Here is a 15,928-nt window from a genome sequence, read left to right on the forward strand (position 1 = left end):
AAACATTATGAGAAGTCTCTGTAAATGCTCCCTCAGTTAAAAATGCAGAACTTTTCTAATCATTTTCTAACTTAATAGCATTGTTCTCTCCACACATAGCCAACTTATAACAAAACGAGTTTCAGTCTGTATCATTCTAATTCCCGAACTCCTTTGTAAAGGTTGAAAAAGATACGCCCTGTTATTCTCATGAGCAACAGCTTCTCTCAGGCAGGCATCTTTCGCTTGCTCAAACTGTTTGGCGTTTTTAAAAGCAACAGCTGAAACGGAACAACAACAAAGACAGACGTTCTAATCCATCATGACAAAACTTCCAACGAATCATTACTAAAATCTGTATCACGTGGGAAGTATTAGAAAATATACTTATTTTAATCAAACACCTAAGGAGTTTTATAAAACAGCACTTTTTAAAAAGCAATTTTCTTGTAACTTTTTTGATTACCAGTAACTTAGAAGTACTTTCAAAAGTTTGTTTTTGTTTTTGCTTTTTTTTAAATTGTAGACTACTGGCGATAAGTCAGTGCTACTTTCACTCAAAGCCAAGTCTTTTTAACACCTACTTTTTAACACCTTTATAAGGTACTGTCATAAAAGACAGTACCTTACTTCACCAGTTTTACAGTTAATAATAAAAACAGTGCTGTAGTTATAGCTAAGTCCATCTTTCAAGTTATTTAGAAACTGAAGACCAATAAACACATTCAATATTTGTGTAATAAACCCTCCTGTCACAATCTTTAAATAAATGCCCAAAACATTAACAATGCATGTCTTTTAAAGCTTTTACACTGTTCAGGTTTCTGTGAAAATGACATTTCTATTGTCCAAAGAGCTAAAATATATTGCTCACTGTTATAAAGTGTCATCAGAGTAAAACAATTAGGAATGGTCCTAAAATAGGATCTTACAGATTTTGGAAAACTTGTCAAGGGTTGCTTACAAATAAGTAAAAAAGGATACTGCTTAAAAAAAAAAAAAGTACTCGTTAAAATCAAACTCTTAAAATTCTCGTCAATAAAATGTTGAAAATAAAGTACCGAACTATTTTCATCCCTGGGCTTCCACATTTTGCTTTTTAAAAAAGTTATTCTAAGGATTAAATGTATTTTGCATAACCCCTTAAAGAAAAGAAACAAAGGATGATTTAATGGCAAAACAGGACCTGAAATACGTTATCTATGAAAGCAACTCATGGTCTCGGATGCATATAAAACAAATCCGTGTTAAATTTCCCTCAGGAGATTTGCAAAACGTTGTGCCCTCCACTTACAAAAGCATTCTTGTACAAGGTATCGACAGAATCCACACGAGGTTTGATTTTAATAATTGTTCTTTTAAGTATAACATAAATAACTGGCGTAAGTCAACAGAGAGAATTTACTCAGGATTTAAATGAAAGTGTTAAAGACTCATTAGTTCCTACTTATGAGATTTCTGCATTCTTTGGTGATATACTAAAACTAAAGTCTATCAAAAGCACATTACACAGGTGGTCTCTACATTCGGCTAACAAACGTGATCCAAGCTGTGGCTGCAACACAACTGCAAATGTATTCAGAGCACTTCAAAAACCGCATTAGGCTTTATATCCAAAATAATTGTGGATATGCCGAAATCTATCATTCCATAACTGAATGCTAAATTTTTGATAAAGTCCTTCTCTGTTGCATATTGCAGATCATTTTTATCTAATGTACAGATAAATTTATTCAAAGATTTATACAGCTTCATACTTCATGAACACTTATCAGTGTATCTCAAAAGCGCGGCTCTTAAAAAAACATGTGCCAAACAAACACAAGATTGGCAGATCTAATTCAGATTAAGGCTAAATTTTAAAAAGTTAAGAAAAAATTTTTTCAATTATAGGAAGCACAAGAGAGAGATACAGAAAAACTCCTGGAAGTAGCAAACAACTGACTGAAATTCAAGCATGTAAGAACAATGCAAAAACCCTGCAGCTATGTGCCACCAGCCCTCCCCATCTCTGCCGTCAGGACAGACAGCTGCAGGGAACTGGACCTCTCACTCAGTCCTCAACACATCTGAAAATAACAAGTGAGAACAAAGCAAGGGTTTGGGCAGGTTTATTTTTTTGTTGTTTTTTAGTTTTTTTAACTATTAAAATCTTACAGAGAGCATCGAGTGTTAAGTACTTTGCCGAGAAGTTACCAGCCTATGTTAAGATTACATGTTGGAGTTACAAGGCTACGGTCACACATACCTGCTTTTCCATATTCAGAAGCGGCACTGTCATAATCTGGCTTCCATTTTAAAAAACCAGTTTTCAGGCTAAAATGAAATGAAGACACAAGTTACCAACTACATGTGTAAGTCAGAACCCTGCTTTAATAACTTTATAGGTGATTTTAAAAAACCAACAACAGGGTGCCTGGATGGCTCAATCGGTTAAGCGTCCGACTTGATCAGGTCATGATCTCACAGTTCGTGGGTTCGAGCCCCATGTCAGGCCTGTGCTGACAGCTCAGAGCCTGGAGCATGCTTTGGATTCTGTCTCCCTCTCTCTTTGCCCCTCCTCTGTTCATGCTCTCTCCCTCTCTCAAAAATAAACAAACATTAAAAAAAACAAACAAACCGGCATTTATCTTCTTACCCAGCTGCCTTCTTGGGCTGCTCCAAGGAACAAATCCAAGCACATCTGGTAGAGGGTCCAAATTATTACTACCAGTAGGGTAATAAAATAACCAAGGACACGAAAATAGAGATCAAGTAACAATCTCCAGAAAAACACCTCCTGAAGGGCCAGACCCTGGACAGTGTACCACCCTCCTTTAATATAGCAGTGCTCACAGGTGCAGAGCACACAACAAGCTTTTAAAACGCATAAGGGACAGAAAAGTGGCCAAAATGGCGAAACAGAAGAATTCTCCTCAAAAGAAATGCCAGGAAATAGCAACAGCTAATGAATTGATCAAAACTGATTTAAGCAATATAACAGAACAAGAATTTAGAGTAATAGTCATAAAATTAATCCCTGGGCTTGAAAAAAGCATAGAGGACAGCAGAGAATCTATTGCTACAGAGATCAAGGGACTACAAACTAATCATGATGAATTAAAAAATGCAATAAATGAGGTGCAAAATAAAATGGAGGTGGCCACAGTGCGGACTAAAGAGGCAGAGGAGAGAATAGGTGAATTAGAAGATAAAATTATGGAAAAAGAGGAAGCTTAGAAAAGGAGAATATAAAAATATCCAGGAGTACGAGGGGGAGAATTAGAGAACTAAGTGATGCAATCAAATGGAACAATATCCATATCACAGGAATTCCAGAAGAGAGAGAGAAAGGGGCTGAAGGTGTACTAGAACAAATCATAGCTGAGAACTGCCCTGACCTCGGGAAGGAAACAGGCACTGAAACCTGAGAGGCACAGAGAACTCCCTTCAGACATAACCTGAATCGATCTTCTGCAGGACATATCATAGTGAAACTGGCAAAATACAAGGATAAAGAGAGAATTCTGAAAGCAGTTAGGGATAAATAGGCCCTAACATACAAAGGTAGATACATAAGGGTAGTAGCAGACCTATCTACTGAAACCTGGCAGGCCAGAAAGGAATGGCAGGAAATTTTCAATGTGATGAACAGAAAAAACATGCAGCCAAGAATCCTTCACCCAGCAAGTCTGTCATTCAGAATAGAAGGAGAGATAAAGGTTTTCCCAAACATACAAAAACTGAAGGAATTCATCACCACCAAACCAGCCCTACAAAAGATCCTAAAGGGGACTCTGTGAGTAAAAGGTTGCAAGGACCACAAAGTACCAGAGACACCAGTACAAGCATGAAACCTACAGATATCACAATGACTCTAAACCCGTATCTTGCAATAATAATATTGAATGTAATGGACTAAATGCTCCAACCAAAAGACATAGGGTATCAGAATGGATAAAAAAACAAGACCCATCTATTTGCCGTTTACAAGAGACTCATTTTAGACCTGAGGACACCTTCAGATTGAAAGTGGGGGGATGGAGAACTATCTATCATGCTACTGGAAGTCAAAAGAAAGCTGGAATAGTCATACTTATATCAGACAAACCAGACTTTAAATGAAAGGCTGTAACAAGAGATGAAGAAGGGCATTATATAATAATTACAGGGTCTATCCATCAAGAAGAGCTAACAATTATAAATGTCTATGCACCGAATTCAGAGCCCCCAAATATATAAAACAATTAATCACAAACATAAGCAACCTTATTGATAAGAATGTGGTTAATTGCAAGAGACTTTAATACTCCACTTACAACAATGGATAGAACATCTAGACAGAGAATAAATAAAGAAACAAGGGCCCTGAATGATATATTGGATCAGATGGACTTGACCGATATATTTAGAACTCTGCATCCCAAAGCAACAGAATACACTTTCTTCTTGAGTGCACATGGAACATTCTCCAAGACAGATCACATACTGTGTCATAAAACAGCCCTTCATAAGTATAAAAGAAGTGAGATCATACCATGCACACTTTCAGACCACAATGCTATGAAACTTGAAATCCACCACAGGAAAAAGTCTGGAAAACCTCCAAAAGCATGGAGGTTAAAGAACATCCTACTAAAGAATGAATGGGTCAACCAGGCAATTAGAGAAGAAATTAAAAAATATATGGAAACAAATGAAAATGAAAATACATCAATCCAAACGCTTTGGGATGCAGCGAAGTCAGTCCTGAGAGGAAAATACATTGCAATCCAGGCCTATCTCAAGAAATAAGAAAAATCCCAAATACAAAATCTAGCAGCACACCTAAAGGAAATAGAAGCAGAACAGCAAAAACAGCCTAAACCCAGCAGAAGAAGAGAAATAATACAGATCAGAGCAGAAATAAACAATATAGAATCTGAAAAAAACAGTAGAGCAGATCAATGAAACCAAAAGTTGGTTTTTTTGAAAAATAAACAAAATTGATAAACCTCTAGCCAGGCTTCTTGAAAAGAAAAGAGAGAGGATACAAATACATAAAATCACGAATGAAAATGGAATTATTACAACCAATCCCTCAGAAATACAAGCGATTATCAGGGAATACTATGAAAAACTATATGCCAACAAACCGGACAACCTGGAAGAAATGGACAAATTCCTAAACACCCACACACTTCCAAAACTCAAACAGGAAGAAACAGAAAATTTGAACAGACCCAAAACCAGTGAAGAAATTGAAACAGTTATCAAAAATCTCCCTTGGGGCACCTGGGTGGCTCAGTCAGTTGAGCGTCCGACTTCGGCTCAGGTCATGATCTTGCGGTCCATGAGTTAGAGCCCTGTGTCAGGCTCTGTGCTGACTGCTTGGAGCCTGCTTCGAATTCTGTGTCTCCCTCTCTCTCTCTGCCCCTCCCCCGCTCATGCTCTGTCTGTCTCTCTCTCTCTCTCTCTCTCTGTCAAAAATAAATAAAACATTAAAAGAAAAAAAAATCTCCCAACAAATAAGAATCCAGGACCAGATGGCTTCCCTGGGGAATTCTACCAGACATTTAAAGCAGAGGTAATACCTATCCTTCTCAAGCTGTTCCAAAAAATAGAAAGGGAGGGAAAACTTCCAGACTCATTCTATGAAGCCAGCATTACTTTGATTCCCAAACCAGACAGAGACCCAGCAAAAAAAAAGAACCACAGGCCAATATCCCTGATGAATATGGATGCAAAAATTCTCAACAAGATACTAGCAAATCGAATTCAACAGCATATAAAAAGAATTATTCACCATGATCAAATGGGATGCACTCCTGGGCTGCAGGGCTGGTTCAACATTCGCAAATCAATCAATGTTGATACATCACATTAATAAAAGAAAAGATAAGAACCATACGATCCTGTCAATCGATGCAGAAAAAGCATTTGACAAAATTCAGCATCCTTTCTTAATAAAAACCCTCCAGAAAGTCGGGATAGAAGGAACATACTTAAACATCATAAAAGCCATTTATGAAAAGCTAATATCATCCTCAATGGGGAAAAACTGAGAGCTTTCCCCCTGAGATCAGGAACACGACAGGGATGTCCACTCTCACCACTGTTGTTTAACATAGTGTTGGAAGTTCTGGCATCAGCAATCAGACAACAAAAGGAAATCAAAGGCATCAAAATTGGCAAAGATGAAGTCAAGCTTTCACTTTTTGCAGATGACATGATATTATACATGGAAAACCCGAGAGACTCCACCAAAAGTCTCCTAGAACTGACACATGAATTCAGCAGTCGCAGGATACAAAATTAACGTACAGAAATCAGTTGCATTCTCATACATTAATAATGAAGCAACAGAAAGACAAATAAAGGAACTGATCCCATTCACAATTGCACCAAGAAGCATAAAATACCTAGGAATAAACCTAACCAAAGATGTAAAAGATCTGTATGCTGAAAACTATAGAAAGCTTATGAAGAAAACTGAAGAAGACACAAAGAAATGGAAAAACATTCCATGCTCATGGATTGGAAGAATAAATATTGTTAAAATGTCAACACTACCCAAAGCAATCTACACATTCAATGCAATCCCAATCAAAATTGCACCAGCATTCTTGAAGCTAGAACAAGCAATCTTAAAGTCTGTATGGAACAAAAGACTCTGAATGGAACAAAAGATGCAATCCCAATCAAAATTGCACCAGCATTCTTGAAGCTAGAACAAGCAATCTTAAAGTCTGTATGGAACAAAAGACCCTGTATGGAACAAAAGACCCTGAATAGCCAAAGTGATATTGAAGAAGACCAAAGCAGGAGGCATCACAATCCCAGACTTTAGCCTCTATTACAAAGCTGTAATCATCAAGACAGCATGGTATTGGCACAAAAACAGACATATAGACCAATGGAATAGAATACAGAGTCCAGAATTGGACCCACAAAAGTATGGCCAACTAATCTTTGACAAAGCAGGAAAGAATATCCAATGGAAAAAAGGCAGTCTCTAACAAATGGTGCTGGGAGATCTGGACAGCAACATGCAGAAGAATGAAACTAGACCACTTTCTTACACCATTCACAAAAATAAACTCAAAATGGATGAAGGACCTGAATGTGAGACAGGGGAACCCATCAAAACGCTAGGGGAGAAAGCAGGAAAAAAACCTCTCTGACCTCAGCCGCAACAATTTCTTGACATATCTCCAAAGGCAAGGGAATTAAAAGCAAAAATGAACTATTGGGACCTCATCAAGATAAAAAGCTTTTGCAGTGCAAAGGAAACAATCAACAAAACTAAAAGGCAACCGACGGAATGGGAAAAGATATTTGTAAATGACATATCAGATAAAGGGCTAGTATCCAAAATCTATAAAGAGCTCACCAAACTCCACACCCAAAAAAAAAAATCCAGTGAAAAAATGGGCAGAAAACATGAATAGACACTTCCCTAAAGAAGACATCCAGATGGCCAACAGGCACATGAAAAGATGCTCAATGTTGCTCTTCATCAGGGAAATACAAATCAAAACCACACTGAGATACCACCTCACGCTGGTCAGAGTGGCTAAAATGAACAAATCAGGAGACTCTAGATGCTGGCGAGGATGTGGAGAAACGGGAACCCTCTGGCACTGTTGGTGGGAATGCAAACTGGTGCAGCCACTCTGAAAACAGTGTGGAGGTTCCTCAAAAAATTAAAAATAGATCTACCCTGTGACCCAGCAATAGCCCTGCTAGGAATTTACCCAAGGGATACAGGAGTGCTGATGCATAGGGGCACTTGTACCCCAATGTTTACAGCAGCACTTTCAACAATAGCCAAATTATGGAAAGAGCCTAAATGTCCATCACCTGATGAATGGATAAAGAAATTGAGGTATATATACACAATGGAATACTACGTGGCAATGAGAAAGAGTGAAATATGGCCTTTTATAGCAATGTGGATGGAACTGGATAGTGTGATGCTAAGTGAAATAAGTCATACAGAGAAAGACAGATACCCTATGTTTTCACTCATATGTGGATCCTGAGAAACTCAACAGAAGACCAGCAGGGAGGAGAAGGGGGGAAAAAAAGTTACAGAGAGGGAAGGAGGCAAACCATAAGAGACTCTTAAATACTGAGAATAAAGAGAGGGTTGATGGGGGCGTAGGGTGGAGGGGAAAGTGGGTGATGGGCATTGAGGAGGGCACCTGTTGGGATGAGCACTAGGTGTTGTATGGAAACCAATCTGACAATGAATTTCATATTAAAAACAAAACACCAACAACAACATGGGGAAGCCACCAGGTACAAAGTCCCCATCTTGCCCACCTCTACCCAAATTTATTCACAATGAACTACAACCTCGCCATTTTCCCTTTCACTATCATAGATGTGGATTTCCTTCTTTTGAAATGTTGGTATAACATCCACATACAGCAGAAATTCTCAGTGCGGGGTCCCCAGACCAGCACTGCCAGAAAGCATGCTAGAAATAGTAACTCATCCTGCCCCAGACCTACAGAACCAGAAACCCCGGGCTGGCAGCAGCAATCACAGTATAACAAACCGTGAGGTGCATTAACGCTTGAGACCCTCTGCAGCACAGCATCAAGTAAGCATTTGGATTCATGAGGCTGAAGCTCAGGAGGGGCTAGAGGTATTAACTAAGGAGCCACTGGCTTATGCCACACCAGGGGCCTAGGTAAGATCCCCTAGGGATATCTTAGAGAATGAGCAGAAAGACTACAGAATACAAACATTCAGAGGAACAACACAGGGAGTCAGCAACACGGGTTGAGAACTCACACCAGTGAACAGGGAGGATAACAAGAAAGATGAGGATGTTATGAAAACAACAGAAGCTATTCCAGGATGACCACTGGTTCCTTAGAAACCAAAGCAAAGGACCATCAATTTTGAGTCCTTACCTTACTTGCCCTTTCTTCAATATTTTATTCCTTTTTTATTTTAAAATAAGCTCAGACTCACACTTTGAAGTAACTTTAAAGTAACACTTTAAAGTCACTAAAGTAAAGTGACTGTCAAACTTGGGTGTGCATAAGAACTGCTAAATAAATGTCATTTTAGTTTCTAAATTTCAATTCAATAAGGAAAGTCTACTTACACAGAACACTGTAAGGTGCTTCAAAGGAGCACCCTAACTGAAAGACGGGGGAATCCCCAAGAGCCCTCAGAAATACATGTTTATTTTGTCAGCCCTAACTTTTAAGCAATATTTTTTGCCAAATAAGCATGTTTAACATTTGTGTTTGCGTATTTACTGCTATAAGATCCAAATGTGTGACCCATTTTTTAAGCTCACCAAGAATATTATTGCTCAGAAAAATAAAATGTTTAGAAGGGGCGCCTGGGTGGCGCAGTCGGTTAAGCGTCCGACTTCAGCCAGGTCACGATCTTGCGGTCTGTGTGTTCGAGCCCCGTGTCAGGCTCTGGGCTGATGGCTCAGAGCCTGGAGGCTGTTTCCGATTCTGTGTCTCCCTCTCTCTCTGCCCCTCCCCCGTTCATGCTCTGTCTCTCTCTGTCCCAAAAATAAATAAAAAACGTTGAAAAAAAAAAGAAAAAAAAAAAAAAGAAAAAGAAAATGTTTAAATTGCAGTCTAATCCACAACACTAGAGAAGTACTCCAATAAAGCAAAATTCTAATCCTTCACCCTACACTAAAGGGTTCGTTATATTCTGTATACTAACGTAATTTCTTAAATCCCAACCCAAACACAGTATGAATGTATTGTCTGATGTGCTACACATGGAAAGAGCTAGAGATTTAAAAATACAGCAAATCATCCCCAGTCAACTAAATACCTCTAATAAGAAAGAGAGAAGGCACACTGGTTAATTTAATGGCTCTACCTGTTAGTGTTTTTGATATTTTGGTCCAAAGAGTCAAAAAAGAAGGGTGCCTGGGTGGCCCAATCAGTTAAGCATCTGACTCTTGACCTTGGCTCAGGTGATGATTTCTTGGTCCCGGAGATCGAGCCCTCATTGGGCTCCGTGCTGTGACTGCAGAATCCTTTCAGGATTCTCTCTCTCAATAAATAAATAAATTAATTAATTAATTAATTTAAAAAAATTGTTTTAATTTAAATTTTTTTTTTTTTAAATTAAAAAAAGAGCAGAGTCAATAGCTGAAGATCTCTCTTCCACTTCATCTCTCCAAACTCTCCGAAACCTTGACTCTTGTCAAGCTTTTCACTCCGGTCAAGTCATTAAAGATTGCCAATTCTGTCTGACAGATGTTGCCCAATCCTGCCCCCTGCACAGTTACTTTAATTTGGACCCCGGTCAAGTCTACTAACCTGTCATGGGAAAGTCACCTTTCCTGCCTGCTCTCTTCTTCCATTTCCCCCACCCCGAGGATAGTAACTTTTCCTTGCTTTGTATATCCACTGAAACCACTGCATACCTCTATTCTAGCATTTAATATCTGACTTATGTGCCCACCTGTGAAGTCTAGGCTCCTGAGCAAAGGACCACTTTTCATTACCTCAATAACCCCAGTGGCTGGGACAGATACACAGGACAACTTTGCAGATGTTTGCTTACTGAATAGGCCAAAGTTCTCACTTTTCTCTCTCCCTGCCCATTCTCCATGTTGCTGCCACACCTCTTCTGCCAAAAGTAAACCCAAACACGTCCCACTCCTTATATGATCCCCAGAAGAGCTAAGGTTCAGGACCATCAGAGGGGCAGCCCCTTTAAAGTCCGACCCCAAATTCTCTGCTGTAGCTCATCCCCTGGCACTACAACTACTCTACACTAACTATTCTCCCAGCATATTTTCAGGGCTGTGCTCAGACTACATCCTGTGCATAAATTCTGTCTCACAGGATTTTCCCTCCGTCTAAAAACGCCCTGCTCAGAAATCACCTCTGGGAAATCTTCCTAAATTTCCCCAGGCAGAAGAAACTTCTCTCCCTGTGCTACCAAAGCAAAGTTAACACAGCTTTATTCTGGTCCTTAGTACACACACTTTTCTAATGATACTTTTGTTTGCTCTCAGTAGAAAGCAAGACTGTTGTGGTCATTTCCAGTACCTTACACACTGCCTGGAAGCAGTGATATGGTACACCGGAAAGATCTTGAATTTTCCCACTGTTCAAAAACTGGCGCTGCCATCTTTCAACCGTACAGCTTCGGGCAAGTCACCATAAAGCTTCTCCAAGCCTCGCCTCCTCTTCTGTAAAATGAGATTCTGCACGTCCAAAGTTGTAAAGATCTCAGATCAGGTATGTGAAGCATCTGACACACGGCACCGTATAGACTTTTTCACGTTGTAGTACTGCTATACAAAAATTCGTTGCAGTAATGACACGGAGGAGGAGGAGAGTGTTCAAGGACTGGACGAATCAGTTCAGTTCCGCAAATGTCTGTTGGGTGCCTACTTAAGTACCATCTCAGAAGCTGGGCGAACACATAAAATGACTAAGGAAGCTCAACCCCCCAGAAACCGTATATTGGGACACAAGAGACAACTGCGGAGTTTTCAGGGTACATCTGTAGCTCCTTTCTCAACTCTACTTTAGAGTGCTGGTTTTCAAGAAGGCGATTTTATCTCCCAGGGGGTCAGTTTCGTCGGCTCGAACAGGGAGGAGAGGTGCTGCAGGCATCTAGTAGCTAGAGGCCACGGACGCTGCTAAACTACAGTGCACAAGACGGTCTCCTAAACCAATCATCCAGTCCAGAGAGCCCAGAACAGAAGCAGCTGCACAGCCTCCAGCCCACCGACCCCTAAAGACAGAGGAGACGACTTCCGGCAGGGGGGGACCAAGTCCGCTTCCGGAGGAGAAGCTGGCCCCGCCCAGGCCGCAGCCCCTCCGGGAGGCCGCTGCCTTCCCCGCTCGCTCCCCCGCGCCCTCCCTCCAACTCCCAGGTGCCAGGACCGGGCGGGGGTGGGGGCACCGACCCACTGCCGGGACAGCGGCCCACGTCAGTGTCTCTCACTCACTATTTCTCTGCTTTGGCGAGGTGCTCCAGCCCCTCATTTATCTTCTGAGCCGCCATCTCGAAGGTCCGGGCCCTGACGTGGAGGGCGAGAGCCCGGCTGAGGAGGCGTGGGAACGCCGAGGGGAAAGCCGGGACGACGCGGCAGCCCGGCTGCTACAGGGGCCTGTAGGGCTCAAACCTAATGCGGCAAAGCAGGCTGGGGGCGGGGCGTTTAGAGGCAGCGCAGGCACACAACGCGCAGGCGCAGAGTGCCAGGTTTCGCGTGAGCCTTGCGCTTCTAGCGCAGGCGCCGTGGGCAATGACGGTGGTTGTTTCATTCCGGCGTTCGTTCGATGATTATTTACTGAACATCTAATATGTGCCGGGCACTGTTCCAAGCACCGGGAAATCAGCAGGAGGTACAACAGACAAAAACCCCCGCCCTCGCGGAGCCTTGCTTTTCTCTTCATGTGAAAATACGTTGGTGCTATAATTTACTACATTTGTCCCATGACTGCAAGAGTATTCATTCACTCATCCTGCCTTTTGAGCGCCAACTATACGTCAGTCAATAAGCAAAACAGACTGTCCGTCCTGGTTACTGTCAAATAATCACCCAGCCGCTACAAACTACGGTGAGCGCTCTGAATGAAACGGAGTTAGGATCGCTTGCAATGTTCAAGCAGAAATAATAGCCAGTAACACCCTTGGCTCAATTGCTAGCTCACGGTGATTTCAATATCCACAAAGACGATTCCTGCAATGCCTAGGCAGCCTCTCAGTTTCTAACCCCACCAACTCATCCACCCATTCCCAGGATCATACTCTTGACCTTACTAATTACTCGTAACTGCGTACTTAACCTCCACTTAACCTCCTCCTGCCATTCCACATCACCTTTTCTCGTGCCAGGAATTTTTCACCTTCAACAGAACGCTCACCTTTTCCTATCCTTCTACTCTTATGCATTTCCCCCTCTTTACCCAGCGTAGATTCTGTGTTCTATCATTTTAGCTACTCTTTGGTAACTAAACCTCAACCTCCGTGGCCGTCCCTTTCTCCTCTCTCCTTGTCTAGAAAACCCCCAACTCTCTACCTACTCTGGAACTGCTCTTGAGCAAGGAAATGTGGCTGGAGAAAAAAAAAAAAAACAAAGCAGCTTGCCAACATTACTCATTCTAATGATCATAAGCATCAAGGAGATCTTTGGTGCTGCTAAGCAATTGTTCTTTATTTTCCTGCCAAATTACTCACCCACTCACTTGGATGGCTGTTGACACCCTCTTTCTCCTCAAAATTCCAGCACAATCGTCCTGCCTGCCTGCCTGCCAACTCTTAACTTCTTGTGTAATAGGAAATAGCAATTGAAGAGAGATCTTGCATTTGGCCTCATCAGCCCATCTACCAATTATCTGTATCAGTTCCCGAATAGTCCGCCTTTTCTCCAGTGAACCCCTCTCATCTATCCTCACTTCCTTACTTAGTTTCTTGGGTATAAGTACCACCCACACATGAGGCTTCCCGCCATCATCCCATTATCTAGTCTGGGCTTCCCTATATGAAGGCACAGCATTCCAAGGGGGGGCGGAAGTGGAAATCTAGGCCTTCTGGGAGCAACTCAAAATCACCTCTGCAGCTTTCATTGGTTAAAGCAAGTCACAAGGCAAGTCCAGATTCAAAAGGTGGGGAAATAAAGGAGCTGCAAAATATTGTGACCTTGACTTCCAGTTCACCACAGCTCTGGAATGACTGGTTCAGCATAAGAGAACTGGGGCCTTTATCAGAAAACAGGAAAGTCTTACATTTTTAAGGGAAATTAGACTTAACATCCACCCAGCATTATCAACCTCTAAAACCATTTGACTGTCCCAGAAGTTTTTCTGCACCAAAAGGCTTCTCCTCATTCTCCCTTGTTCACACATTCAATTATTAAACATTTTCTGAGCACCCACTCTGCACAAGGCACCGTGCCCACACCCACAGGATACAACTGTAAGCAAGGGAACATAGGGGAGAAAGAAATATCTTCCTCTACCCAACTTAGAGTCTCCAACTGGGGCACTGTCAATTAGGCTGGAAAGACAGATCAACAGGAGGAAAGCATACAGATCTGCTTGATGGAAGTTTCACAGGACACAAGAGCCTTCCCAAGGAAATGAAGACGTGCAAAAGTGGGTAAACCTGAATGTGATGCTAGAGTCGATGAAGGACAGGAAAGTTGCGGGAAAACGTAATAGGACAAAGGGTATGAGTGAAGGGTAGTAACCAGAGGGAGGCTTAGCAAGGACTAATCATTCAGGGTCCCCTCAGCATCCCTGCATCTTCTGAGATAAGGAAGGTCCTCTTTTCCAGGTATAAGGAGGGCACATCTCATAGGAGGGCTGATGGGTTCAGGACATGATCCTCAAAATATGTCACCTTGGCGTATTGAATGTTTTAAGCTGAGGAAGTTTGAGAAAACAGTACAAGCAGGAAGATCACTCTGAATTCCTCTGCCCACCGCCCTTCTGCTCTGAAAACAGGTCATAAAACCCTCACGTGAGAGCTGCCTCCCTACACCTGGAGGAAAACACCATCCTTATCTCCAAAGACGGAGGAGAAGAAGCTGAACAAACAGGCTTTGCTAAGCGTCCGCCACTTTAATACCCTTATTTCTGCTCCTTAACCTGTCATATTTCCACTCTTCACTGAACCTAGGATAAAAGTACACAGGTCTGGATCTTGGGGTCTTTGTTTCCTTATGAAGGCTCCCATGCCATGTAAAACTTACATGAAATATACCTGTAGGCTTTTCTCCTGTTAATCTTTGTCTGTTTAATTTGCAGACCCAGCCAGAGATTCCAAGAGAGCTGAGAAAAACTTTTCCCTCTCCTGCAGGGTCTTATGACCTGCTCTGGCAGAGAAGGGCGAGGTCAGAGAGACATCCTGCACCTGCTGTTTCTCGAATTTCTTCATCTTAAAGTTTTCACTAAGCCAAGGTGCCATATTTAGGGGTAGCCTGTTCTAAACCCTATCAAGACATAATGCCTGCCCACATGGAACTTGTGGTCTATGAGAGGACACAAATATTAAACCTACTTTTGTTAAGTAGCAACAAAGAATGGAAAAAAGAAAGAAGGCTAGGACATCCCCATGGCATCTGAGGGTTCTATGTTCCCAAAGACCTTTGACTAGGGAAGGTGTGTAAGTACATGCTAACTCTCCTTCACAGGAAAGGGAGCAAGAGCAGGGAGAACAGGGACAGTAAATGGGGGTACACAAATATTCTACCTTCTTCTCCGCCCCCCCCCCCCGCCTCCACCAATCCTTTCCTACATTAGGGTTGAAATAGGGCTTGAGGGAGGGATATTAGGGAAGCCAGCTTGGGTGAGGCAAAAAATGAAAAGATTGGACCAACTGAGGAAAGGCGAAAGAGTGTAGTCTCTCAAGCTAAATCTGGTGGTATACCCCATGAAAATAATTCTTGATATCACAGCAGCTGCTTCCAGCACCCAAGCAAAGGTTGCCATCGTGGCTTTTGCCTTCGACTCACCTGCTGCCTCGCCTCCTTCCGGGGCATCTCTCACCTCCTCTCCTGAACCCCTTCAGATGCTCAATGTCCCTTGGTGGCGCCCGGGTGGCTCAGTCGGTTAAGCGGCCGACTTCGGCTCAGGTCATGATCTCGTGGTCCGTGAGTTCAAGCCCCGCATCAGGCTCTGTGCTGACAGCTCAGAGCCTGGAGCCTGTTTCAGATTCTGTGTCTCCCTCTCTCTCTGACCCTCCCCTGTTCATGCTCTGTCTCTCCCTGTCTCAAAAATAAATAGAACGTTAAAAAAAAAAAATTTCAGATGCTCAATGTCCCACTCATTCCCCAGGCTGGCTGCTGGTTCAAGTGACACCATCAAATTCATCCTTTCCTCTTATTCTAAAAATTCCTTCTTTATCTTGCCTCCACAAAAATTTACCTTCCCACATGCTGTCCTGGTTTTGGATCTGACTACAGTGATTTCCGTCAAAGGGTGAACAAGGCTGAGGTAGAGCTTGTTACCCCCGGCTCTCTAATGGCGGG

General features: G+C 42.1%; 1 protein-coding gene across 2 annotated transcripts in view; it reads right to left on the reverse strand.

The window, feature by feature from the left end:
• The window catches only part of NAPG (NSF attachment protein gamma), a 29,653-nt gene extending 17,594 nt beyond the window's left edge, over positions 1 to 12,059 (reverse strand). For both annotated transcript variants that reach the window (XM_086682448.1, XM_025931238.2), the window contains exons 1-3: positions 11,903 to 12,059; positions 2,228 to 2,295; positions 176 to 260 (exon numbers count right to left, since the gene is read on the reverse strand). In XM_086682448.1, coding sequence (XP_086538574.1) covers positions 176 to 260; positions 2,228 to 2,295; positions 11,903 to 11,958 — 209 coding nt within the window. In that variant the 5' untranslated portion in view covers positions 11,959 to 12,059. The remainder of the gene's footprint in view (positions 1 to 175; positions 261 to 2,227; positions 2,296 to 11,902) is intronic.
• Between the last annotated feature and the right edge of the window lie 3,869 nt (positions 12,060 to 15,928).

This window comes from Puma concolor, chromosome D3 (genome assembly GCF_028749965.1).
Source record: "Puma concolor isolate L17-30 chromosome D3, mPumCon1.1.hap2, whole genome shotgun sequence".
Classification (NCBI taxonomy): domain Eukaryota; kingdom Metazoa; phylum Chordata; class Mammalia; order Carnivora; family Felidae; genus Puma; species Puma concolor.